General features: G+C 36.9%; 1 protein-coding gene across 1 annotated transcript in view; it reads right to left on the bottom strand.

Moving 5' to 3' along the window:
* The window catches only part of LOC109240140 (endoplasmic reticulum metallopeptidase 1), a 41,520-nt gene extending 16,025 nt beyond the window's left edge, over positions 1-25,495 (bottom strand). Inside the window, exons 1-11 of the mRNA XM_019406764.1 lie at positions 25,302-25,495; positions 24,577-24,891; positions 23,520-23,758; positions 18,346-18,502; positions 14,177-14,254; positions 13,773-13,847; positions 13,535-13,654; positions 12,156-12,320; positions 4,922-5,447; positions 4,543-4,699; positions 2,324-2,433 (exon numbers count right to left, since the gene is read on the bottom strand). Of these exons, the coding sequence (XP_019262309.1) occupies positions 2,324-2,433; positions 4,543-4,699; positions 4,922-5,447; positions 12,156-12,320; positions 13,535-13,654; positions 13,773-13,847; positions 14,177-14,254; positions 18,346-18,502; positions 23,520-23,758; positions 24,577-24,885 (1,936 nt within the window). The 5' untranslated portion in view covers positions 24,886-24,891; positions 25,302-25,495. The remainder of the gene's footprint in view (positions 1-2,323; positions 2,434-4,542; positions 4,700-4,921; positions 5,448-12,155; positions 12,321-13,534; positions 13,655-13,772; positions 13,848-14,176; positions 14,255-18,345; positions 18,503-23,519; positions 23,759-24,576; positions 24,892-25,301) is intronic.
* Between the last annotated feature and the right edge of the window lie 231 nt (positions 25,496-25,726).

The following is a 25,726-nucleotide window of genomic DNA, read 5'->3' as shown; positions in this document are numbered from 1 at the left end:
CAAAAAGAATGACACATTACTATAGAATTTTTTACTAAAATCATCCCTATAGTTTCACCTCAACTTTCACATCCTTATAATATTCCACTAAACAGGAATCATCCCTTAAGTTTCCACAACTTAACCAAAAACATCCCTCTGTTAAATTTTTCATTCACTTCTAACACAATTTTGCTTCTCACGTAACCCATCCTCTTTCTCCTGCTTTCTCACAAAATCTTCTCCTTCCTTCTTTAAAACACAGACACGTGACTTCTATGGTAAGCTTGAGAAATGGGTTTGTAATGGTTGTACGAGTTTTTAGGTGAAGCCTCTTCCTTTCATTGGAAAAACAGAGATTGTTCTATTACCTTGCCCCATTTCCTGCACATTATATGGACTAATTGCCTCACAGTTTAGAAACCTACAAGACAAACTTGATACAGATGAGACACTGAAAAATTTAAAGAGATTTTCTTTGATTTTAAATACGATTTTCTGAGATTCGTGACAGTCATTCTTGCTGGAATATCTGTTGTTTTTCTCTTTATTTTGTGTTTTCAATCAAAGCATTTAAAAGGAAAAATAGATGATGTTTCTACAATCTAGAATATCATATGAAACAGATATCTGTCAAATTAGCCAAATCACACAGAGAAAAATATATGAAAAAATCATCCGACGTCACAGAAAGAGCTACAAGATCCAAACTCCAACTATGGAAACCAGTTCTGAACAAGGATTCAAGATTCAAACTTGAATACAAAAATAAAGATTACCAAAAGAAAATGCAAAAAGAAAAAGAAAAAAAAATAGCTAACCCAATAAACACGAAGAAAGGATATGCTGAATATGAAAGATTAAAGAGCAGAAGAAGATGTGGGTAAGAGAGGTTGAGGGTTAGGTTTTACAAAGACCACTTTTTTCTTTTGACGATAAAATTGTAGACTCTCCTTCTGTAAAATAAAATAATAGTTCAATAAAGGAAGGTCACATGAGAAGTAAAATTCCATTAGAAGTGGATGGAAAATTTAACAGAGAGATGTTTTTGGTTAAGTTTGGAAAACTTAGATTGACTCCTGTTAAGTGGAATATGATAAAGGATATAGTGAAAGTTGAGGTGAAACTATAAGGATGATTTTGGTCAAAACAATTTAACTTTAAACTTTCTCTTTTATCTATTTTACCCTTAATGAGAAACTTGTATAACCACGAAAATGATATGGCCCCACAAAGCTTTTACCCTTTATATTTAAAGGCCACAAGTTTCAAAAGTCTTTTTTTCCTCAAACTCCATGCGGAGTTAGCATGTGTCATATAAATTGAAACGGAGAGAGTACATGTTAAGTTTTTCCTTAGTAGTGAATCAAAGAAACATATACAACTGAGGCATCAGATAGTGTAACCTTGACCTTGATGAAACAACATCAATCCAATAGGGGCCAGATCTAAAGACTATGAGGATCAAGAATGAAATGATAATTTTGTGGTAATAATTTTCAAGGGGCCAGATCATGTTATGATGTACTTTATGGTAAAGAAAGATGAAGAAGAAGAAGCTGATTTCTGGCAGTGATTTTTGGGTTTTTTTTGGCAAATTCAAATCCAGGGGAAGAAAGGATTTGCAATGACAAAATGTGATGGAGTGGAAGATGTAAAGATGTTACTCCCTCCATTCCAATTTATGTGTCACATTTTTCTTATTAATCCGTTCCAAAAAGAACGATACATTTCTATGTTTGAAACAATTCAACCTTAACTTTTCCATTTTATCCTTAATAAAAAACTTTTATAGCCACACAAATGTTATGGAATGTTTAAGACCACAAATTTCAAATGTCTTATAACCGCACAAATATTATGGGAATGTTTAAGACAATAAGTTTCAAATGTCTTCATTTTTTTCTTAAACTCCATGCCAAGTCAAACTACGTCACAAATTGAAACGAAGGGTATATATGTTATCCATGTTCGCATTTGAAGAAAACACCCGGTCGAGGCATTAAATATATGTGCTTTGCCAAGTAGAGTTGTTTCGCTGGGAAAAGTCCAAGTAGGGGATTGGCTTTACAAATCCTTACAAGTTGTGTCATTTGTATATTAAGCCAAAAAGATAAATTTGACCCCTTTTTGAGAGCCCATCAGCGGCACATGTTATGCTAACCCGATCTAACACCTATCATCATAGAAGTACTTTAAATAACAGCCTTATAGATGGGTACAAAAAATAAGAACCATTAATTAGGGGATAAAATGACTAGGCAGCCCATAGTCTAAGCACAACTTCGCAAAATAACTCATCACTATCATCTGCAATAAAAAATGAAATTGCATTACAACATACCTGAAATATGAATATATGACAAAAGATATACCAGCGTCAAACACGCTATGGCAGCAATAAGTACTGCAATTATTACATTGCCCAGCCACTCAGGGTTGCTGCCAGGATTCCTGCAAAATGTGAAACATTAAGAATGCGAGACTTTGATTATTCTCCCGTCTCCACATATATAAAGATCAAAAATATAGTCAGACTTCTCTATAGCAGCATCCTTATATAACAGCACTTCTCTATAAAAGCCAAATTATTTTGGAACCAAATCTTCTCATATTATATTATAATATATGTTTTCTATAACAGCAATTCTCTATAACATCCAAAAATATCTGGAACAAACAAGGGTGTTATAGAGATGTTTGACTGTACAACAAATCAGACAAGTTGTTAACAACGATAACGAAGCATATCTTTTACCTAGTCAGGAAATACACAGGAGAAACTATGACCACAAGTTCACTAGTTCCGAAGCAATAAATGAAGACATGATCCCCTTACATGGGACTCTCCTATGTTTAATATTTGTGCACATACCAGTGTAATATATCTGAGAGATAAGACTTTCAACGAGAGAAATTGCCGACTCCGTAAAACATGAATTTTAGGATGAGAAAAACTGTAAAGAGAATAATTGAACTAAGAAAGTGGCATAGGTTATATAGGTTATCATGAGATTATTCAACTTTTCCAAATGAAAATTTTCTTAATAAAAAGGGGGTTTCTATTTTAATGCACTAATGCAGAATACATCTGAGGTATATTGTTTTATTTTAAGAACTTAGCAGAAGTTTAGGCTACTGGTGCTGCTTCTGAATTTTCTCAGTGAACCGTCAAGGTACTTGTCCAAAAATAAATATAAAACATAAAAATACAGTTAAATAATCACCGAGTTAATGTCCGTTTTACTGAAAGAAAACCAAACTAATCTACGGAACAAGGATTTACATACTAGAGGTAAACTTTCAAGTTCAACAGGCATGTCAAGGAAGTAATTCAGATACTGAACAAGAACTCAATTTGGTGACTACAAACAAGTATAATCTGAGATACGATCTAAGAAGAAAAAAAAATATTGAGTGCTTCGCTGCTGTAGTATAATAAATGTCCAAGCTTAGGACCATCTGTATTTACCCTGATTCAATGCATTAGGACACCTCTTGCTCAACTGACACTTTTCCGTCAACACATAATTTTTCTAGGTCCTCCGAATTAATAGCCAGAAGCTATGCTTCAGGTTCAGTGTTGAAGGACAAGAACTTACATGAGCTTTTCCCACAAATGCTTTTGTTGTATGATTTTGATATTTCACATTTTACGCTCATGTAGGTTGACAATTCATGAATGTGGTTCAATTTTATTTCATCGTGTTCCTAACTCTTGGTTTACCCCATGTTAGGCCCCATATTATACTGTCCATGCTCCAAATGTCCAGTCCCGGGCACGGGGAGAGGGGGAGTGTTCGAGTCTCACATCATTGTGGGATTGGTTTGTTTGCTTTCTTATATGGTCTTCGGCAATCCTCACCTCATGAGCTAGCTTTTAAGATCGAGTTAGGCCCAAATCCATTTCTTAACAACAATAATATTAAAAAGGAATACAAAGAAGAGCCAAGTTAATGGAAGATGATACATTATGAGATTTAGTTATAAGTATCTGAGCTATTCAGATATGAGTTATAAAGTATACTTTTCAAGTTGCTTAAAGTAAGTATAGTTAAGAACTTCTTTTTGATATACACACACACACATATTTTGTTGAACATGTTTTTCTAAAGTTAGCATGTCTTGATCCAGCCTCGGATTGGGTAACTACTCACTAATCGGTCGGTTCACATCTCGTTGTTTTTTTTAGATGCAGGTTAAAATATTGAGTCGTAGAGCTAGAGATAGTGATGTCCAAAGTTGTTCGTGGGTGACATTTGTGTTGTCAAGAGATGCTACGTCATGCCTACGTTGAGTTTCACTATGTAGTAGATACATTATTGTTAGTTGATGACTATTAGTTACTGAGTACATGCATATAACTTGCTTATATGTTATGCAATGATTGGGTGATGTTGTGCTACTGAGGTTAGTTGATCAAAGGTTCGCCTCAGGAGGCAAGCTCAAAAGTTGCCGGTCATGACCCCTAATTTGGGTCGTGATATCAAGATATTAAGGAACTGAAAAATCTGTTAACACAAAATGAGGGCTTACTTAGTAATAAGCATCTTGGAGCTTTACCTTTCAAGTCGAACTGCACTGCCAATTAATGTGGCAACCAAATGAATAATTATGCCAGAAGAAAGCAAAAAAGGCACGGATAACCCAATCAGCAAGGTGACCGTTTTGAGTGGTTTTGGCAGCCGTGCAGGTGATAAAGTTGCTTCAAGCAATCCATCTAGATTTTCAGAACATTCATCAGTTGACAGCGCAAACTACTGATACAAGGAATTTCAAGGTATTTACTAGGTCAATTTGTTAGAACTAGTATCCACGCTACAAGAATCTGCCCAAAATATATGGTCAACAAAATCTAGATTACTGGGTGCATGGTGAATTATGGGTTCTCATGTCCATATCATAAATGCCAAACCAAGGAATGAAATAAATGTGGACTCACATGCAAATGCAGGAGAGGCTAGCCAAACAAGAGCCAAATAAGAAGATCCTATCTTGTAAAAGTTTCCCATAATCAAAAGAACAAGCCACTGCATTAAACCAGCTTTAAAGAGCCATCTCTCAGCATCTAACTTTGCCAGATCATCTTGCACAACAAAAGGCAGGTTCACGTTTCTTCTCGAAAATGTTTTTGTCAGATACTTCACCAGAATGAGATAACCCACATGTTGACCAGTGAATGCCCCGAGCACAGCAGGTGCACCGAACAAACCAACTACTAGCCATGGACTTGAAACAAAGGGAATGGGCGAAGATGATACGAGGGGAAGAACAAAGGCAACAAGTAAGGAGAAACCGATAGCACATATCCACATGAGAATGAGACTCAAGGATGATAAGGCCAATGATACCATGGCAGAATATCCACCCATGAATAATGATGTTGTCCATATTAAAATTGACTGCAATATCACTGAATTGTAGAGCATCCTGGCAAAACGCTGACGGAACACAACCATGTATGCTCCCTGAAATATCAGTTACAAGCATTAGAAAGCTGTCGTGCAAAAATGATGCAATATAAACTCTAAATAGGAAGTTATCAGTATTTATCATAAAGCACTGACTGAGGCTCGATTGTAAGTTTCCTGTTTTTATCAAATAATAAATAAATAAATAACTTTGCCCTCATCAGTTCAGTGAATCTTCTGTCAATAGATTCACAGTCTATAGATGTCTGATGCTCACTGATCCTAATCGACACGGATTCTGACTCCAAGGTGGATTAGAGACCAGAAATTATTCGGGAAATCTCAGACAAATATCAATGGTATGGAACTATATGTCCTTTCTGATGAGAAAATAAATTCATTAATCAAAGGAAAAGATAAAGCTACACAGAAAAACAGAAAAAACAGCTAAGCAAAAAGTGGTTTTTAAGCTAAAGCTGCCACTGGGAATAACATTTTATCTTATTCTACATATCAAGAAAGGATTTTAGTATATCCTGCCAATAAGCTAGAGGCGTATGCCAAGGGTTGAAGTACTTTAGCACAGCACTCAAGTGAAATGCACCACAAACATGCGCTATTGTTTGCATTTTCATTACTAGGAAAATTGCTCTAATCCGCATCCAATCAAGAACAAGACAAAGGCATCCTCTATCATGGAGTAGAAATCATATCAAAGCTTTCCTTATTAAGAGTTATTTTTCTTTCTGGGAAGGAGAAAAGAAAATGGATAATGGAACCAATATTAGGAAAAACAGGCTTGTTTAGGACCAAGGTGTAGTTGTTGTATTTGCTGTAAAGGGCTTCTCTCTATCTCAAAACCATGGGCCCGCGATCTACACCCTTGTTTCTCAAATTATAAGCTAAATATCTGCTTTTACAGTTTCCAATACCTTTAGTCACAACATGATGTATGGATAAAACAAGGGATGAAATCTAATTACAGTTGAACTCTATTCACAATAAAACAATTAACATCAAATTAAATAATCACAATTGAATTTTACGTTCTTATAAAGAGCAAGGATGGATTTGGCTCCAAAAATGTTACTCCCTTCGTTTCAATTTATGTGAACCGATTTGACTGAGCATGGAGTTGAAGAAAAAGTGAACTTTTGAACTTGTGGTGTAAAATGAAGCACATATATTTTGTGTGGCTATAAATTATTGCATAAAGGTAAATTGTTTCTAAATATGGAAAAGAGTCATTCTTTTGGGCACAGACTAAAAAGGAAATATGTTCATATAAATTTAAACTGAGGGAGTATTATTTTCGTCAACATTTTCATTATAAAAGTTCCAATTTTCTTCCTTCAGGATAAGAGAAAAACAAATATAAAGGAAAAGAAGAGCATTTTTTTAAATTAAGGGTGCGGCCTAGTGGTCAATAAAGTGAGATGGTGTTAAGTAGTTAGTCATGTATAAGTGTCCCACATCGGGAAGTAGATAGATATTATTATGTAATCACTGTATATAAATAGGGTTGTACAACACTTTAATTAAGTAATTTAATAATAAGATTTTCTCCCGTGCTTTCTCACATGGTATTAGAGCAATCGTGAGAGATTTATCGCTGTGCATAAATTCCAGCGACTCCAGGAAGAAAAATCAGTTAACCGAAGGTCTTTTTCCGGCAAGCACAGGTCTGCCGTAAGTAAAAAGCCACTTTTCGTCAGTGTTGTGCAAAAACCAACACCACCACGAAGTAGATCGGCCTCCGGCGACCAACCCATAAAAAATTCTCCGTCAGAAGACACCCCACGCGCTGCCACGCTCCGTCGGAAGAAATTTTCCGGCGAAGTTCCGACGCCCACGCGCCGGCGCGTGAGACTGTTTCCGGCCAGATTTTGGGAAAACTTCTTCAAGATAGTGACTTCTCCTCGCAAATCCGAGCCTACCCATCCAATTTAAATCAAATTCCGACCACTTTTATATTTTTCCGGCGTGAACAGTAATTTCAGAAAATTTCTGCTTTTTCCGGTGCAACATAATAATGGCATTCGTATCTGAAGCCTTTAACTCACAGTCCGTTGGATCCAATGCATTGAATCCAATCCAGATGGTTTCTTTACTGGATTATATTGAGATCCTTCGGTACAAAACATGTAACCAGACATCTTCATAAATAGCTTCCGTTGTTAAAACAGATAGTAGTGTGACTTGTGTCTCCCAATCTTTAACTTCTGAGTCTTGGGTCATTGATTCAGGTGCATCTGATCGTATTTCTGGTAACAAATCTCTTTTCACTAGTATTTCGTATTCTCAATCTCTTCCAAGGGTCACAATGGCCAATGGGAATCAAACCATGGCAACTGCAATAGGTCAAGCAAGCCCACTTCCTTCCTTACCTTTAGATTCAGTTCTTTATGTTCCCAATAGTCCTTTTAATCTCATAGCCGTTAGTCGCTTAGCCAAATCACTTAAATGCGTTGTTTTATTTCTTGATGACCTTATTTTTATATAGAAACGCAGTACGGGGCAGATCATTGGTATCGGGTGTGAATCAGATGGACTTTATTACCTTATCCTTGCAAAAACTTGTCTTCCTTCAATAACTTGTCTAGTTACCGATTCACTAGATCTATTACATAAACGATGGGACATCCCAGTTTGTCAAAACTTCAGAAAATGGTACCTGGTTTATCTCACTTGTCCACTCTAGAGTGTGAGTCATGTCAGCTTGGTAAGCATACCCGCTCCCATTTCCCTCGACGCCTTGATAATCGAGCAGAGTCACCTTTCACTTTAGTCTATTCAGATGTTTGGGGTCCTAGTCAGGTCAGTTCTACCTTGGTATTCCGCTACTTTGTCAGTTTCATTGATGATTATTCGAGGTGCACTTGGATATTTTTGATGAAAAATCGGTCCGAGTTGTTTTCTATTTTCCGGACCTTCCACGCTGAAATTCAAAATCAATTTGGGGTTTCTATCCGCATATTTCGTAGTGATAATGCCCTAGAGTATTTGTCTTCCCCATTTCAGCAGTTTATGAACTCTCATGGGATTATTCATCAAACATCTTGTCCGTAGACATCTCAACAAAATGGGGTAGCTGAAAGAAAGAATAGAGATCTTATTGAAACTGCTCATACCCTACTCATACAATCTCATGTTCCGTTGCGTTTTTTTGGGGATGCAGTTCTTACATCTTGCTATCTTATTAATCGTATGCCATCTTCAGCTATCTTGAATCAAGTTCCATTCTCTGTCCTGTTTCCCCGGTTACCTTTGTTCTCTCTTCCACCCCGTGTCTTTGGAAGCACGTGTTTTGTTCATAGCCTTACTCCAGGAAAAGATAAGTTAGCTCATCGTGCTCTTAAGTGTGTATTTCTGGGTTACTCGAGAACACAAAAGGGGTATCGATGCTATTCTCCTGACCTCCCGCGGTACCTTATGTCCGCTGATGTTACCTTCTTTGAAACCCAATCATACTTTACAGGTCCAGGTAATCACTTAGATATTTCTGAGGTGCTACCAGTTTCATCTTTTGGAGATTCAATCACTATCTCCCATTCATCTTCCTCTACAACTCCAACTCCACCACCTACAGCTCCAGTTGCAGCTCCACTACCTACAGCTCCAATTGCAGCTCCACCACCTATAGCTCCACTTCCACCACCTAGTCCAGTTCAACCTTCTGCAGCTCCACCACTCTTGACTTATCATCGTCGTCCACGTCCAGTATCAAGCCTAGGTGATTCACGTCCTGCATCAGATTTTGCACCTATTGTGGACTTGTCTCCTCTTATTCAACCAATTGCACTTCGCAAAGGTGTACGATCCACACTTAATCCTAATCCCCATTATGTCGGTTTAAGTTATCATCGTCTGTCATCAGCTCATTATGCTTTTATATCATCTTTGTCCACTGTTTCTATTCCTAAGTCTACAGGTGAGGCACTATCTCATCCAGGATGGCGACAGGCTATGATTGAAGAGATGTCTGCTTTACATGCGAGTGGCACTTGGGAGCTTGTTCCTCTTCCTTCAGGTAAGTCTACTGTTGGTTGTCGTTGGGTTTATGCGGTCAAAGTCGGCCCGGATGGCCAGGTTGATCAGCTTAAGACTCGTGTTGTTGCAAAAGGATACACTCAGATTTTTAGGCTTGATTATAGTGACACTTCCTCTCCCGTGGTTAAAGTAGCATCCGTTCGTCTCTTTTTGTCCATGGTTGTTGTACGTCATTGGCTTCTTTATCAGTTAGACATTAAGAATGCTTTTCTCCACGTGATATCTAGGAAGAAGTTTATATGGAGCAACCACCTGGTTTTGTTGCTCAGGGGAGTCTAGTGGTCTTGTATGTCGATTGCGCAGGTCACTATATGGTTTGAAACAGTCCCCTCGAGCTTGGTCGGCATGACTCGTAGTAAAGCTGATCACTCTGTATTTTATCAGCATTCTGCTCCTAATCTGTGTATTTATCTGGTGGTTTATGTTAATAATATTGTTATTACTGGCAATTATCAGGATGGTATTACTAATCTGAAGCAGCATCTCTTTCAGCACTTCCAGACTAAGGATCTGAGCAGATGGAAGTATTTTCTAGGTATTGAGGCCGTTCAGTCTAGCTCAGGTATTGTTATTTCACAGCAGAAATATGCCTTAGACATTCTTGAGGAGACTAGAATGATGGGCTGCAGACCTATTGACACTCCTATGGATTCGAATACTAAGCTTCTGCCTGGACAGGAGGGGCCTCTTAGAGATCCTACGAGATATAAGAGATTAGTTGGCAAATTGAATTACCTCACAGTGACTAGACCTGACATTTCTTTTCCGATGAGTGTTGTAAGTCAGTTTATGGATTCTCCCTGTGGTAGTCACTAGGATGCAGTTGTTCTCATTCTTTGGTATATAAAGTCAGCCCCATGCAAAGGGTTACTATTCGAGGATCGAGGCCACGAGCAGATTGTTGGGTACACAGATGCTGATTGGGCAAGATCACCTTCTGATAGACGTTCTACGTCTGGATATTGTGTTCTAGTAGGAGGTAATTTGGTCTCTTGGAAGAGCAAGAAACATAATGTAGTTGCTCGGTCTAGCGCCGAAGCTGAATATCGGGCCATGGATGTGTCAACGTGTGAGCTAGTTTGGGTCAAGCAGTTGCTCAAGGAGTTGAAGTTAGGAGAAATCAGCAAGATGGAACTGTGTGTGATAATCAAGCTGCTCTTCATATTATGTCAAATCCGGTGTTCCATGAGAGGACTAAACACATTGAGATCGACCGTCACTTTGTCAGAGAAAAGATACCCTCAGGAGATATTGTTACAAAGTTTGTGAAGTCGAATGATCGGCTAGCAGATATTTTCACTAAGTCTCTTACTGGTTCTCGTATTAGTTACATCTGTAACAAGCTCGGTACATATGATTTATATGCACTGGCTTGAGGGTGAGTGTTAAGTAGTTAGTCATGTATAAGTGTCCCACATTGGGAAGTAGATAGATATGATTATGTAATCACTGTATATAAATAGGGTTGTACAACACTTTAATTAAGTAATTTAATAATGATATTTTCTCCCGTGCTTTCTCACAATGATAACCATGATGGTCACTGGAGATAAGGGATAGAAGGAAAAACATTGACCGGGCAAGTGACATAAGGCCACCCATCCATAGGCACTGTTATTAAACGCCATCGTTTCATAGGTGAAGCCATGTGCTTCGTAGAAGTGTGCGCTTCAAACAATGAGGCGGATTTATTATGGTATACTCGTTGAAAATATTTTACACATTATTCTTAACATTTCTCGACTTTCAACATTCTACATGCTACATTTCGTTGTCTAAAATCTCACAATAATCTTATCAATTTTCAATACAAGCTCCGACATCTTCATTCATCAGAAAAATCATTTCGTATGGCGGTTGTATATCATAATATAGTATAAAAAGGTCCATGAGGAAAAGCCTAGCCCTATCTTAACCTTATGATCCTAGTCAACTCGTCTCTGTCTTGACGCCAATAACCAGTGACCCTTTTGTTAACCTCATGTAGAATATCTATCTTGTGTAGTCGGGTAGATTAACTTCCAAATTGCTGTTAAATCATCATCCTATATGGTACATTATCTTACTGCTCTTGTAAGCTGCTAAATGTGATGTTTCTGCCGGAAGAGATGTCAAAGTAATTCGCAATCCAAGTCAAAATTAATATTCTATATCCTTGTTGCCTATGCACTTTATCAAACAACAACTAATACTATTACACCTCAATCCAAAACTAATTGGGATTGTATATATGAATCCTTAATTCCTCATTATCCGTCTCCCTCTGTTTCCGTTTCATCTAATATTCAATAATTTAGAAATACTGCCACATCCAAGTGACGATATGATGGAACCCCTTGCCCTTTTTTATCACATTTAGGTTCAATTGTAAAATGCGCTCGGGTGAAAACGTCCATTGTATTCAACATTGTGAAAATTATCATAAATTGACCTAGGTGATTACCAAAAAGAAAGCAAATAATGTCTCCAGAACTATCAATCAAGCCAAAAGGCTTTCTAAGTAGTTATCAAATGATCACAGAAGTCAAATCCTCATCTGACTGCTTATTATAGGATCTAAGGTACCCATCTTCTTTTTTTCTATTTTATTTCATCAATAATACTATAATTCATCCTGCAGTAGACACCAAATTGCGAGGTAAGAAAAATTTATCAAACAATTAACAACCTCAAAATCAAAAGGTTAAACAATAAAATTGCAGTTAGTAAACATACCAAAATGTCAAAATAAATAGCAGTATCCTGGCCAGACTTTCCACGGGAATCTGTCGCCTTGCCTTTGGGAAGATGAGCAGAAGTTGCAACCTTAAGCAGAAAAGCAAGCATATTTTCTCCAAGATGTTGAAGGGAACCAGGCTTCAAAAGCTTTAATTTGTCATTCTGCACGCACAAAGTACCATTTTTGTAAAATAAAATAACAGACTCTCCACTTGTTTTTAAAAGCAAATAAGCTCAAACAAGTGACAAGTCTCCTGGGGTTTTAAGCGAGAAGAAATGCACACTTCTTTGAACTAAAGCGCACAATTTATAAAAATTACCTAACAACGGGAACATAGCTTATAACATAAAAACTAATTACATATTTCGATTTCCAATGTGCAACCATGAAATATTAATCCCATAACTCAATTAGATATCATTCAACCCCATCAAAAGAAAATATCAAAGATTCAATATTCAATTGCTTAGCCATTTATATATAACTTCTTTAGTAACGATATTGATAATCAGCTTGAACTGACACATCCCGAGAGGAATTATAATATTCAATTAGCAAAAGGCCCTACCCTATCCTCCTTTTCCTCTTTCTTCCATCCATTAAATCAAAATCAAAGAAGGGACGGCTTCTTGCTCGTATTGCTTTGCCCCCTACTATGGGAAGTGCATTCTTCTTTGTAGTTGCTTTGTTCACCCATACAAGACAAGGACCCATCGTTTTGCATCACCTCATCACTTTAAGTGACGGATCAATTGCTTTTAATAACACTGGACACTCCTGATATTGTTTTTATCACCATAAATAAAAAAAGAGGTCCAGAAATTCATTTCCAGTATGCAAATTAGAAAAGTAGTTCATAATGAGGTTCACAGTCTCATCAGCAGCTTCCTTTTATAGATTTGGTAAAGATAATACTAGAAGATCTAATCAGATTTCTTTCTGAATGCTTCATACAGTATGATAAAACAAGTACTTTCATACATTATGATGCTTGAAACACTTAGTGCTCCTATGTCCGGAGAAAGTCACGGGGATAACTGTGTGTATCAGTCATAGAATGAGTTAATATGTTCTGTTGACATGTCACGAAACATGGGCCCCTCAACTACAACAGATCATTGCACAATTACTGATGCAACAAAATTACAGAAGCTTCGCTTTTAAGGTCTCAGACTTGTTCAAAAATGTCAAATTCCAAGTCAGACAACAAATTGTTCATAAATTATGGAAAAGTTTGATGACTAGCATACTATCTGACTTAAAAGCGTTGCAAACTTTCCTTTCTAAGCACACTATTAGCAGTGATACCATTGATTGCCAGTAAGGTAGTATACTAGTTTATCCTGCACTAGTCATTGGGTGGCATAGTGAATACCTTCGTGTGGTATACGGCAGTATTATCAGCATATGCAAAGTCCAGACCAGAAAGACCAGCAATCTCTTGGTACACTTGGAAATCTGTAGCAGATTTTATTGCCCCGGATTTAAATACGTCCTGCAGCACTAAAGACAGTGAAATGTAAGTTCAGAACCTCAACCTGGAGGAGTTACTAACATGAATGGTCAACAAAGATTTCAGAAAATATATTTCTCTTTGGATAATGCAAACTGACCTGTGCAACTATTTGGCCAGATGGATATTTTGCTGCCAAGGCAAAATTTTCAATTGCCCATGGCTGAGGACCAGCCTGTTAATTAAAGAGTAATAAGAGCTAAAAATAAGTATTAAAGATAAGAAATGGAACTTATATGTCGATCAATTGATGAAAAACATTTTTGAAAAGAGCAAGAGCCTAAAAGACCTCCCTTTGTCCTAAATAAGTTCAGTCATGTTCCTCGAAAAATAGAGAAATCTATACATGCAACTCTGATCAAAATTAGCTAGTCACCAAAATTTTGGAGAAAAAGAAAAGAAAAGCAGCAGCTTCCTTTATCTCATACACATCCATACACCAACTGTTCAGTAATCAAATGAAACATAGGGATTAAAAAGGAATGTAATAGGATAGATACAAACCTGAAATATTCCTGACTTCCCTCCAACACCCATGGCCTCCAAGTCAATAGCCATTGTTACAGTATCACTCCAAGGGTGCTACGTCAATGAAATAAATACACAAGTTAACAAAATTCATAATTTGACTTTAAATCACAAAGTTTAGCAGCTAATTTCTGCTGCTGATACTTACATCGCTTGTGAGTGCTGAAAATACCTATTCAGTTAAAAGCACTATTTGCTGTAAGAGATGCATAAAGAAACTGTAAGTAGCATAGACATGGACACCATTCTTCCAACTTATACTTTTGGAGAATCCACGTTGTGCCCCAAAGAAAAGAAGAAAAAAAATATCAAACTGGTGTGTCAAGTATCGCGACATGAGTGTCTCAAATGAAAATAAAAAAGGCATTGGAAACTAGACTTTGTATGGGGCAGATATCCATTATGTCAATCGCTGTCATTGCTGGATTCAAGTGCGCTTGAATACAACCTGAAATTTAATCTATTTTTGCATCCTAGAATATGCCCGTTAATAGGAAGGAGCAAAAGAAACACCATAGATGTAATAAACACACACAGTATGGACCAAGTTGTTCCCAAAAGCATGAACTGACCAAGATTGTATAACATGAAGACTAATATAAGTCCTGTTCTTGAAATTATGGTTGTGAGAAATAGCACAGGAAAATGGCATACGATTAATAACATAACAATATGTGAGAACTGCATCCCCCAAAACGCAACGGAACATGAGATTGTATGAGTAGGGTACGAGCAGTTTCAATGAGATGTGTATGGACAAGATATTTGATGAGTGGTCCCATGAGAGTTCATAGGCTGCTGATACGGGGAAGACAAATACTCTGGAGCATTATCTCTACAAAATGTGCGGATAGAAACCCCAAATTGATTTTGGATTTCAGCATAGAAGGTTTGGAAAATAGAAAACACTCAGATCGATTTTTCATCAAGAATATCCAAGTGCACCGGGAATAATCATCAATGAAACTGACAAACTAACAGAATTCCAAGGTAGAACTGACCCGACTAGGCCTCCAATAAACTCAAAGGTGACTCTGCTCGATTATCAGGACGCCGAAGGAAATGGGAGCGAGTATGCTTACCGAGCTGACATGACTCACACTCTAGAGTGGACAAGTGAGACAAACCGGTATAATTTTCTGAAGTTCTGGTAATCTGGGATGTCTCAACCTTTTATGTAATAAATTTGGTGAATGAGTAACATGACAAGCTATTGAACGAGGACAAGATGTGAGTCCATGTGATTTAGCAAAGTAAGGTAATAAAGTCCATTTGATTCACGTGTGGTACCAATAATCTGTTCTGTACTGCATTCCTATATAAAAACAATGTCATCAAGAAATAAAACAAAGGAGTTAAGTGATTTGGCTAAACGACTAATGGATATGAGATTAAAGGTAAGGAAGAAAGTGGACTAGCTTGACCTATTCCAGTTGCCATGGTTTGGTACCCATTGGCCATTGTGACTATTAAAAGTCATTGAGAGTAAGAAATAGTAGTGAAAAGAGATTTGTTACTAGAAATATGATCAGATGCACCTGAATCAATGATCCAAGAGTCGAAAGAAGAGATTGGGAGATACAAGTCACGCTATTACCTGTTTGAACAACAGAAGTTATCTCAGAAGATGTCTGTTTACGTGCTTTATACGGAAGAAACACAATCTAATCCGGTAGAGAAACCATCCAACTATTCAAAGTATTCGTTGCCATTTGTTGCAATCAAAATTCAAATAACCTCCCGTCATTACAGCAACTTTATTGGGAAATTTGCCGAAAACAAACAATGGGTGAACAATGCTAGTACAAATCTAGATAAATGTGGCAACAGTAAAGACACGCCAAAAACACTCTATATGATGCCGGAAAATATTGTTCAAGTGGCTGAAGATGAGAGTTAGCTGAAAAGATTAACTGGACCTCGCTGGGACCCTAGTTTGATGGTCGCAATATATAAAAAAAAATATGAGTGACTTTGGACTGGCTGAACTACCCCTATGAACCAGAAAGACAAGTCTGAATCTGGAAAACTCCGGAAACAGTTGCCACACTCTGAAAAAGGTTCGCTGGAATCTGGAAAAAATCATTGGAATATAGTGGAATCTGGATGGATAGGCTTGAAATGAATAGGCGTTCACCGCAGAAGAAAACTGCTCGTTGGAGAATCTGCCGGAGTGAGTCTTCACGCGCCGGCGCGTGGCTAGATCTCGCCAAAACATACCTCCTTCTAGTCGGCGCGTGCGAGCGCGTGGGAGGTCCGATGACACCGATTTTTGTTGGGTTCTGGCCGCACGAGGAATCCGATCCTATTGGTGGTACTGGTGAAGTACCCCTAAGAAACAGCGAAACCTCGGAACAATGTACCCACGGTTAAATTGCTCGGCAGTGAGGTCTTTCTTCCTGAATGTCACTGGAATGATGTATAGCAATAATTTTCACACTAAAATCTCTGATACCATGTGAGAAATAGCATAGGAAAATATATTGTTGATATATATTCTTTTACTATAATACAAGGAGCTATCTGTATCTACACTCTACAAATACATGCTACTCCAATTCTAATGTGGGACTAAGGCCTCATTTGTTTGCACTTAATGGAGGTCTGAATCTTAATTATTCAGATCTCACACATTAAGTGCGTTTGTTTTTTAAGTCTGAATCTGAATCATTCAGATCTTGATCATTAAGTATGTTTGTTTTTTAAGTTTCACAACCACTTAATGGGTGTGAATAGGTCTGAATGATTAAGATCTATAACAGAGACTTAATTTCATAAAGATATTACTATACACATTCACAATTAATTACCGCCATTGCCCACCATTATCAACTACCACCATGCACCACCCACCACCTCCATACTCAACCACCACCACCGACCACCACCATCCTCAAGTATAATCGTCACCGCCATCATTATTGACTACCACCACTTGTCACCTCACCATTAATGACTACCACCATTCACCACCCCCACAGTTATCAACTACCACCGCCACCGCCACCATCATCCCCAACCACAACCATCCGCCCATGTACCTCAACTACCACCACCATTATTAACCATGATAGCCCGTACCCACCATTATGAACTACCACCACTTTCCTCGACCACCACCACCATCCACCATTAACAACTATCACCACCTACCATTCTCAAACATAATCTCCACTACTAATCACTACTAGCTACTACCTCGAACCACCAATACCAACCAAAACCACTACCAACCACCACCTCTAGTCGGCATTCACAAATACCAGCACCTACCATTCTTAACCATAATCTCCGCTATCAATCACTACTAGCTACTATCTCGAACCACCACTATCAACCAAAACCACTACCAACCACCACCTCTAGTCGGTATCGACAAATACCACTGTTAGTCATCACCACCATCAACTACCATATATTTATTTATTTACAAAAATATTTTGTTGATAAAATATTAAGTAAATTAGTATTTTTAATTTTATATTTATTAATTTTTAGATAAAGATAAATTTTATTCATTCAGATGTTGAAAAAACAGTCTTAATCATTTAGTATTCAGATATTAATACACATCTTAACATTCAGATTTGGACATCTTAATTTTAATACACATTTTAATATTCAGATGTGCATTCCAATTTAGACGTCTTAATCTTAAAAAGCAAATGAAGCCTAGGCATACTAATATATACATAAACTATCTAACAATGGTGTCTTTTGGTAATATCTGAACTCCTAAAGCTATGGGTGGAAAATTTAGCTTTTAGACCCTTCTAAGTCAAACAATCAATTACACCCGTCACAAATTAGTTGGGCCGACTACATGAATCCTATACATCCACCTCGTACAAATTATGCACGGAGGTTGATGGTGCTTTTTCCACTTATCATGCCTTTCTTGAAGCATTGTCTAAGTTATGCACATTACTATTCATGAAAAACCTTATTTATGAAAACAAATATTAATGGAAAACTTTGATTTCTTGTTTGTTTACTGATTCCATGGAAATAATGCTCAAAAATCATAATATTAGCACTCACTGAAGACATTTACTCCAGTTTTATAAACTGATAAGACAAATAGAATTTCGTTTCTTTTTTTATGCATATATTTAGGAATAATGATAGTCTTAAAGGGAGATAACCTGAGTTATAAAGCTGTGAGCACCATTTAAGCCCTCCTCTTCTCCTGTATTAAACAAAAAAATTACAGCACTTTTGAACCCATGAGCCCATTGAGACACTCCTCGAGCAAGCTCCAACATAACAGCTACACATGAGCTACAGTCTCCAGCGCCTTCACTAAAGGAAAATTCAACCAATATGATTGGCCAATATTAGCAAGCACCAGTTTAACTTTGCATGCAGGAGAAGGAAATACTTGAATTATTGGATTAAAGTAAAGGTAGTTTAATCTGTCGATAACAGTTTAAGATAAAACAGATAACAGAAAAGAAAAAAGGGGGTTCTTTATCATGTTCTTGACATTATAGAAAAAGCAACAAAAAACCTGAAAAAGAATTAATTGAACCAGTTCGCAAACATTTAATAGATCAAACAGAAAAGGGATATACAATTGTTGCAGATAAAGGATTTTGAACCAACATGCCACATGCTATCCTCTGAAAAATACTACAAGAAAATGTCGAAGACAGCCAAACCACAAATGGTACGCGCATAGAGTCAACTCTCCTGCTGATTATAAGAGGAGAGAAAAATACTTTTCTTGATTATAAGAGTCAATACAAAGTAGGTTTTTATGTAGGAGCCGTTAATTTATTCATGAGGAAGGGGGTCTTTTGGTTTAAAGACAAGTTATGCAAGGATTATTCATCATACGGGGATTACAATACAGGAAGGAATTAGTTAATGCAATGATTGCGACACGAAAATTAGTAATGCACGGATTGGCAGTGTAAGGATTAGTAATTCAAGGATTGGCAATGCAGGGATTAAATAATACAGCGATTGTAATGTAGGGGTTATTTCTTTTTGGATGTCTGGTTTGCTATGAATACGCCATGTATAATTTAATGTGTTTACAGACAAAAAGGTTTTGGAGGAACTTGCAAGATTGGGAGGTTGGAGAATTCTAAAGGCTGGTTGAATTACTTCACATACAAGGAAATACACAGGCTAGCCATGATGTATAGAGGGGGGCGAGGAATAATGGAGTTCTTCTATTAAGTCCTATTATGAGAAGCTTTTGATTAGAACGGAGTCAGCTTTTCCACAACTTGGTATGGATCCGTGAGGTATTAAGAAAGATCTAATTTTTACTTGGCTAGTTGAAAGGTGTTGATTGGCTGAAAATTTTGAGAAAGAAAAAGATTACTTGTGGTAGTTGGTGCTTCATCTGTAAATATTCGGGAGAAGACGTGAATCATCTACTTTTACATTTCCGGATAGCGTCTCATTTGTGGTATGAAATACTGGGATGTCGGGTACTATTTAAAGTAAATATTGTTTCGTTGGACCTATCGAAGAAGAAAGAGATGACGCGGGGCGGGATATTGCTCTCCTAGCACTTACGTGGACAGTTTCGAGAGAGAAATAAAAGAGCTTTTGATGGTGTAGAGGAGGATTTTATACAATTGAGGAATAGCCTCTTATCCCTTATTTCTTTTTGGTGCATCCACGAGAGACCTGTATGTATATAAGATAGGGCAATATTCATAGACAACTATCATTTCATAAGGAGTTTCTATCTTTGTATACTTCTTGTATAGGTACATATTTTGCCCTTCTTTTAATGAAGTTTTATAACTTTATAAAAAAAAATAATGTGTTAGCTGTTTACACAAAATAAAAGTTTGTTTTGGAGGGAAAGAAGATATAAATTTGTGTGACCTCATTCCAATAGTTTAATCCATGGATCACTAATACCCACATTCTTGTTTCATATTCTACCCTGCATAAAATAACACATAACACATAAATTCCTGCATAACTTAGACAGGTATTTTTAATGTGAATCAGGAAAAAGAACGTACCAAACAGTGTTTTCTTTTAATAAAGCCCAAACGGTGTATATCTTATACCAAATTTTATGGGGGTAAGAAAATGTCAACCCATAAATATATAACGAATGCAGGTGATAACTCCTAACGAGTTCTACCAAACAGCACCTAAGTACCTTATTTGCAAGAATCTTAAACCCTAATCAATATACAATATCATAGAATATTTACAGGATTTTGTAGATGAATTTAGAAATGCTCTTGACATACAGAGGCGGATCCAGGATTTATATCCTATGGGTTCAACTTTTAAGATTTTTAGCATTGAACCCATTATATTTTTTAAATTATGGGTTCATATCCACTATTTTTGCAATTTTAAAGAACTTTCACATATAAATTTTTACTCCGCGTCGAAAGTTATGGGTTCAGTTGAACCCGTTACTTGTTCACTACATCCGCCTCTGTTGACATACCCCTTCAAACTAGAAAATATAGGTCATAAGCTCCAACCTTGCCACAAAGATGTTTAACTTTTGGACCACGGAATGGTTTGTTGGACATACTTGCCCAACTTGCCATGTACACTAATAACCTCGTGGAAATGAGTCCAGACTTTAGTTTCACACAAAAAAGGTAACAATCAATTCACTATGCATGGTACCAGGTTGGACGTAATATGTACTGAAGCCTAATTGTAACAAATTAATTTCGTCCCGGTCATCCATTTGAATATTAGCTCAAGTAACTATTTCGACCATATAAGCTCATATGTTGCCAAGGCATAGTCCGATACTCAGTTTATTACTTGACCTTGCAACCACATCTTGCTTCTTACTTTTTGCGCGATCAAGTCTCCACTGATCAAAACACAATATCCAGATGGACCATTTGTCAAAGGACGATCCGACCCACTAACCAAGATTCCCTACAACTCGCACCAATAGCAGCTTAAGCAGTCAAAGATTGATTGAAAGCCAAGCCAAGTCAACGCGTCCCCTCCTGCCAAATGGCCTATCTACTTGTGTTCATGACTTGGACGATGTACAGTTTGGTTTCTAGTTTTTTACCACTACACCAGTGACCACCACAGCAATCTCATAGAAGTTGGATAAAATACTGATAGTGAAAGAAATATATAGACATGTCATAGTAGTAGCTTAATTTCCTGACTAATCTCTTTGAATAGTTTGCATCTGCTGAGAACTCCCTGTCCTAGAAGTATTTATAATACCAAATCAAGAGTCAAAATTCAATCTATAAATTTCTTGAGTTCTCTGCAAACTTGCCGACAACAAATAAAATACGACAGACAGACTAATCATTTAAAATAATAGAATATTAAGTTTTTTTTATGATGGCGGTGTCCTGGCCAGCTTGTGTGCACCTCAATTATTTCACCGGGTATTTGCTAACTCCCACCAGCACAGAAACCGAGTAACTCTGTCCATCAAGGCTTAGGCGGATATGACGAAATCTTATTTTTTGTCAAAACTAAGATCTCATGGTTCTTCTCCCATTTCATTGACCACTAAGCCACACCCTTTGGTTCAAGTAATAGAATATTAAGTATGGGACATGGAACACAATTCACTCCACGAGTTCAATTTATTATTAGAGATTTATTAAGTTAAGAAATTAATGATAGAATTGCTTACTATATATCATAGGAACTGTAAGGACACTTTGACCTTTATACAATACTTGCACAATATCCAAAATCTCAACATATCTACCATTTATTGCCACTACCCAAGATGGTATACCATGTGTTAGGATTGAAGCACACTAGGTTTCCAAATAATAAAAGAAAATTAATGAAGAATGAAGATTAGAGAAAAAAGGATAAGTTGCCCCCAAGAACAAAGAGAGGACAAGTTACCTCACAAAGTTGAAAGAAAGTTTTTATCCAAGAGAGCTTGAGCTCTCAATCTCGTTGAAAGGATAGACAACGGAAGATGATGAAAGAGAAGAAAGAAAGATCCTACACTTCTTGCAATGAAAGAACACTAATATTTCACTGTAAAAGAGGGTGTTTAAGTACATCTTCAACAGTCTTAACATCCTCGTGGGAGTCAATTAGTGTAACATCTAATCTCTGACTTGGACTTCAAATCATAAATCTTAATCCTTTCTCAACTTGCCTCCTTCTCAGCTTGCTTTTTTCTGCTCAACTAAGTAATATCTTTGTGTAGCGGGTATTTGGCAAGCCAAATCGAACAAATAGCGTGACAAGAATCCCAAACAAACATCGTCAACCAGAAATTCTTGCAAAAGGCGTATATAAAACAAACAAGTGTCATCACTATTCTTACACATAATGCATCAGTTTGAGGTTAAGGAACATAGCAATTGTGATTCCATAAATTAAGCCTAAATTTGTAACCATCTCTGAGTATCCGTATAACTGGCTGAGGTCATTCTCAAAGAAGCCTAAGAGATGTTCCAGTAAACACATCTACAAGTCAACTTCTGGAAGAGAAAATTTACATTTCAAGAAAATAATTAACATTCCGAAGTCACCGTGCATTTCTAAAACTGTATTTGAGGAACTGTTGTGATAGTCAGTTCAGGAGAAGACCAGTTTTACCACCTAAAGAGTGTATCTTGACTCTTGAGCTCCAGGTGGACTTTTGAAAGCCGACATTCCAAATCTAGTTTAGAGCATCTCTTGATATATAGTCCATGTAGGTCCGGACAACAAAAGAAACACAGATGACAGGAAAGTGCTCTATAGTGCGATATGGTGTCTTGTCGGAGAACTGTTATAAGATTTCCAAAGGACCAGAAGACCATTTCTACAGAATCAGCAGTCTAATTTAGTTTTTCTTTTCTTTGTTTCCTCAAGGCTTTGTGCTTCTGCTTATGTGGGAATATCTACTTCTTGGGGGAACTTACATCAATACACTTGTACATGTATGCACAGCATATACCTTTGGCATTCTTATCGGAACTTATGCCAATACTTGTTGGCAGCACATACCTTTTGCTTTCTTATTCTGCTTTGAACAAATCAGAACTTTTTTTAAAAAATTTTGGGAGGCTGGGGGAGGCTATAAAGTTGAAACATTACGAGGTACGGAACTTAAAGCCTTTAGAATGAGAAGTGCAAGTGAGCAATTATTGAATTTAGTCATTTAATCAGACTGAAATAAGAAAGAATAGACTTAAAAGTAACAATATTCTGGATGCTTGAACCACATTTGGTACATATATTAGTGTGAATTGCAATTATTTCACAAGCAAATAGGTAAACACACACACACACACACACACACACACATATATATATATATATATATATATGCAAGAAAATACAATGTCTGAAATTCAATGAAAAGGATGTAGGAGAAACATACGCGGAAAACACAGTATCAATGTGGGAAGACACTAGAATAGCATTTTCTGCTGCTTCAGAAGCATATTTCGGTGAGATCCTTAGTACAACGTGATTCAGATCTGAATAAACAAGAGTTTTCCCCTTGAAAAGTCCACCGACCATAAGATTAGCGCCAGATTTAGCATGAAAAAGATCTAATTCTACGTCAACTTCCCAATGAGCTTTTTCTTTAATAGTTTCTGTGGCTTGCAAGACGTACTGCATCAGAAAGAAGAGACAAAGAGCATAGAAATTAGCAACTTCTAAAACTTGAGATTTCACTCTCAACCATCAAAATGAATTTAAAACCCTCTATGTGTGTCTGAGCACAAGCATTGGTGATGATCAATTGTAACACTTGTTAGGGTTTTGCTTTATGCTACTAGCTTTCACAGAATAAATTTTTTTTGTTACCTAGGAATTATGTATTTCAAAGAGAACCCTCAATCACTTGTAGTCATGCTAAATATGCAGTTATAATGCAGTTACACCTATGCCTAACAGTCCAAAGAAATAAATGTTTTGGAACCACCTTCTCCTGTTCTTTGTCTATAAGAAACCAAGTGTAAATGGCCCTTCCTTTTCTTCTATAACAATTAACACCAAAGAAGAAAGGCCTTCAACTATAGATTTTAGGGCCTCAAAACTATTTCTTTTCATTTCTCTACTTAAACTAAATATAAGAACTAGTTACACCTGAACTTGTTTGGGACTGAGGCATAGTTGTTGTTATTGTTGTATAAGAACTAGTTGGACATAGGATTTCCCTTTTAGAGAATAAATAACAAAAAGTAACAACTTTCAGAAAATGAAACTAATCAGGGCAGTCCGGTGCACAAAGCATTCCGCATTCACATAGAGTCCGGGGAGGCGCCCCACTCCAGGGTGTGATGTAGACAGCCTACTCTAATGTGCATTAATGGATGCTTCCACGGCTCGAACCCGTGACCTGTCTTACGGAGACAACTTTAAAATTGCTCCAAGGCTCCCCTTCAAAATGAAACTAATCCAACTGATTAACTCAAAAACTGGTATACCTGCAAGGCATGATCCAATGCATCTGAGCCAACAGGATGTGGACCCAACTGAGTCAATGCTTTAACATGTTTGATGGCTTCATGCTCGGAGAAACCCCTCTTACCAACTTCTTCAGCACCAAGAGGCTTAGGAAGATTGAGAAACTGATGTTGATACACAGACCAAGTTCCATATGCCACTAGCACAAACAATGCCAAAATCACATACTTTGATCTCTTAGCTACCAGAACCACAGTGTCCTCGGAATTGCTTGTCTCAGTTCTGCTGGATGGCTTAGATTGTGCAGAACCTTTAGACCTCTGCCTCATTTTCTTCTAATAATACAAAATGATCCGATTAAGCATACACCTTATAAATAGGAATCATCCAAAGAAGATGATTTTTATACTTATTAGATTATAACAATATCACCAGCAAAATTTATTGAAAAAGATGAAGATTTAGATATAAAATACTGTTAAATAAACAAAAATCCTTAATAATAGATTGTAACACTACTAATGTTTTCCTTTGATCATCACGAATTACCACAATCACAACCAAAAAAAAAAGTCTCGGTGAATTTTGGGTTATTTAAATGCATTATAACAACATTATCCATACAAAATTCATGAAAAGAGTCAAACATAAGACAGGAAATCGATACATCAAAAGACTAAAGACATAATAAAAAACAATAACAGAATATACTAATGTGTTAAGAAGTAAGAAAGAAAAAGATAACCTTTGTGTGATTGGTGGTGGCTATAATTGAGCAACCTTCGAGTGGAAATTGTAGTTGCAGATCAATACAAGAGTAGCGCAGGATGGAGTTTAGTTTTTGGGTATTTGGAAAAACTAAATTTTTTGGAACGCTGTGGTTTAGTCGTTTAGACAATCCCTCAATGTGTAAATAGTAGGGAGATTAACGCTTATGCCCATGAGGCCCAAAAATATTGTCACCTTCCTTATTAGAAACTTATTTACTCTCATAGAGATTTTAAATTTAATTATATTTAATATATAATTTATCAATTATATACAAAATACTAATATATTAGAGTCTAGTCTTCTCTATTTTCTCTCCCCCTCTTTTTCAAGCTTAAAACTCCATCATCGTTTTGCTAGTAGTTGCCGATCTAGTTTGTTATATGATTATTGGTACGATAC

The sequence above is a fragment of the Nicotiana attenuata genome, unplaced genomic scaffold (genome assembly GCF_001879085.1).
Source record: "Nicotiana attenuata strain UT unplaced genomic scaffold, NIATTr2, whole genome shotgun sequence".
In the NCBI taxonomy this organism is placed as follows: Eukaryota; Viridiplantae; Streptophyta; class Magnoliopsida; order Solanales; family Solanaceae; genus Nicotiana; species Nicotiana attenuata.
Note: the sequence above shows the minus strand (reverse complement) of the source record. Positions and strands in the feature narration are given on the sequence as shown.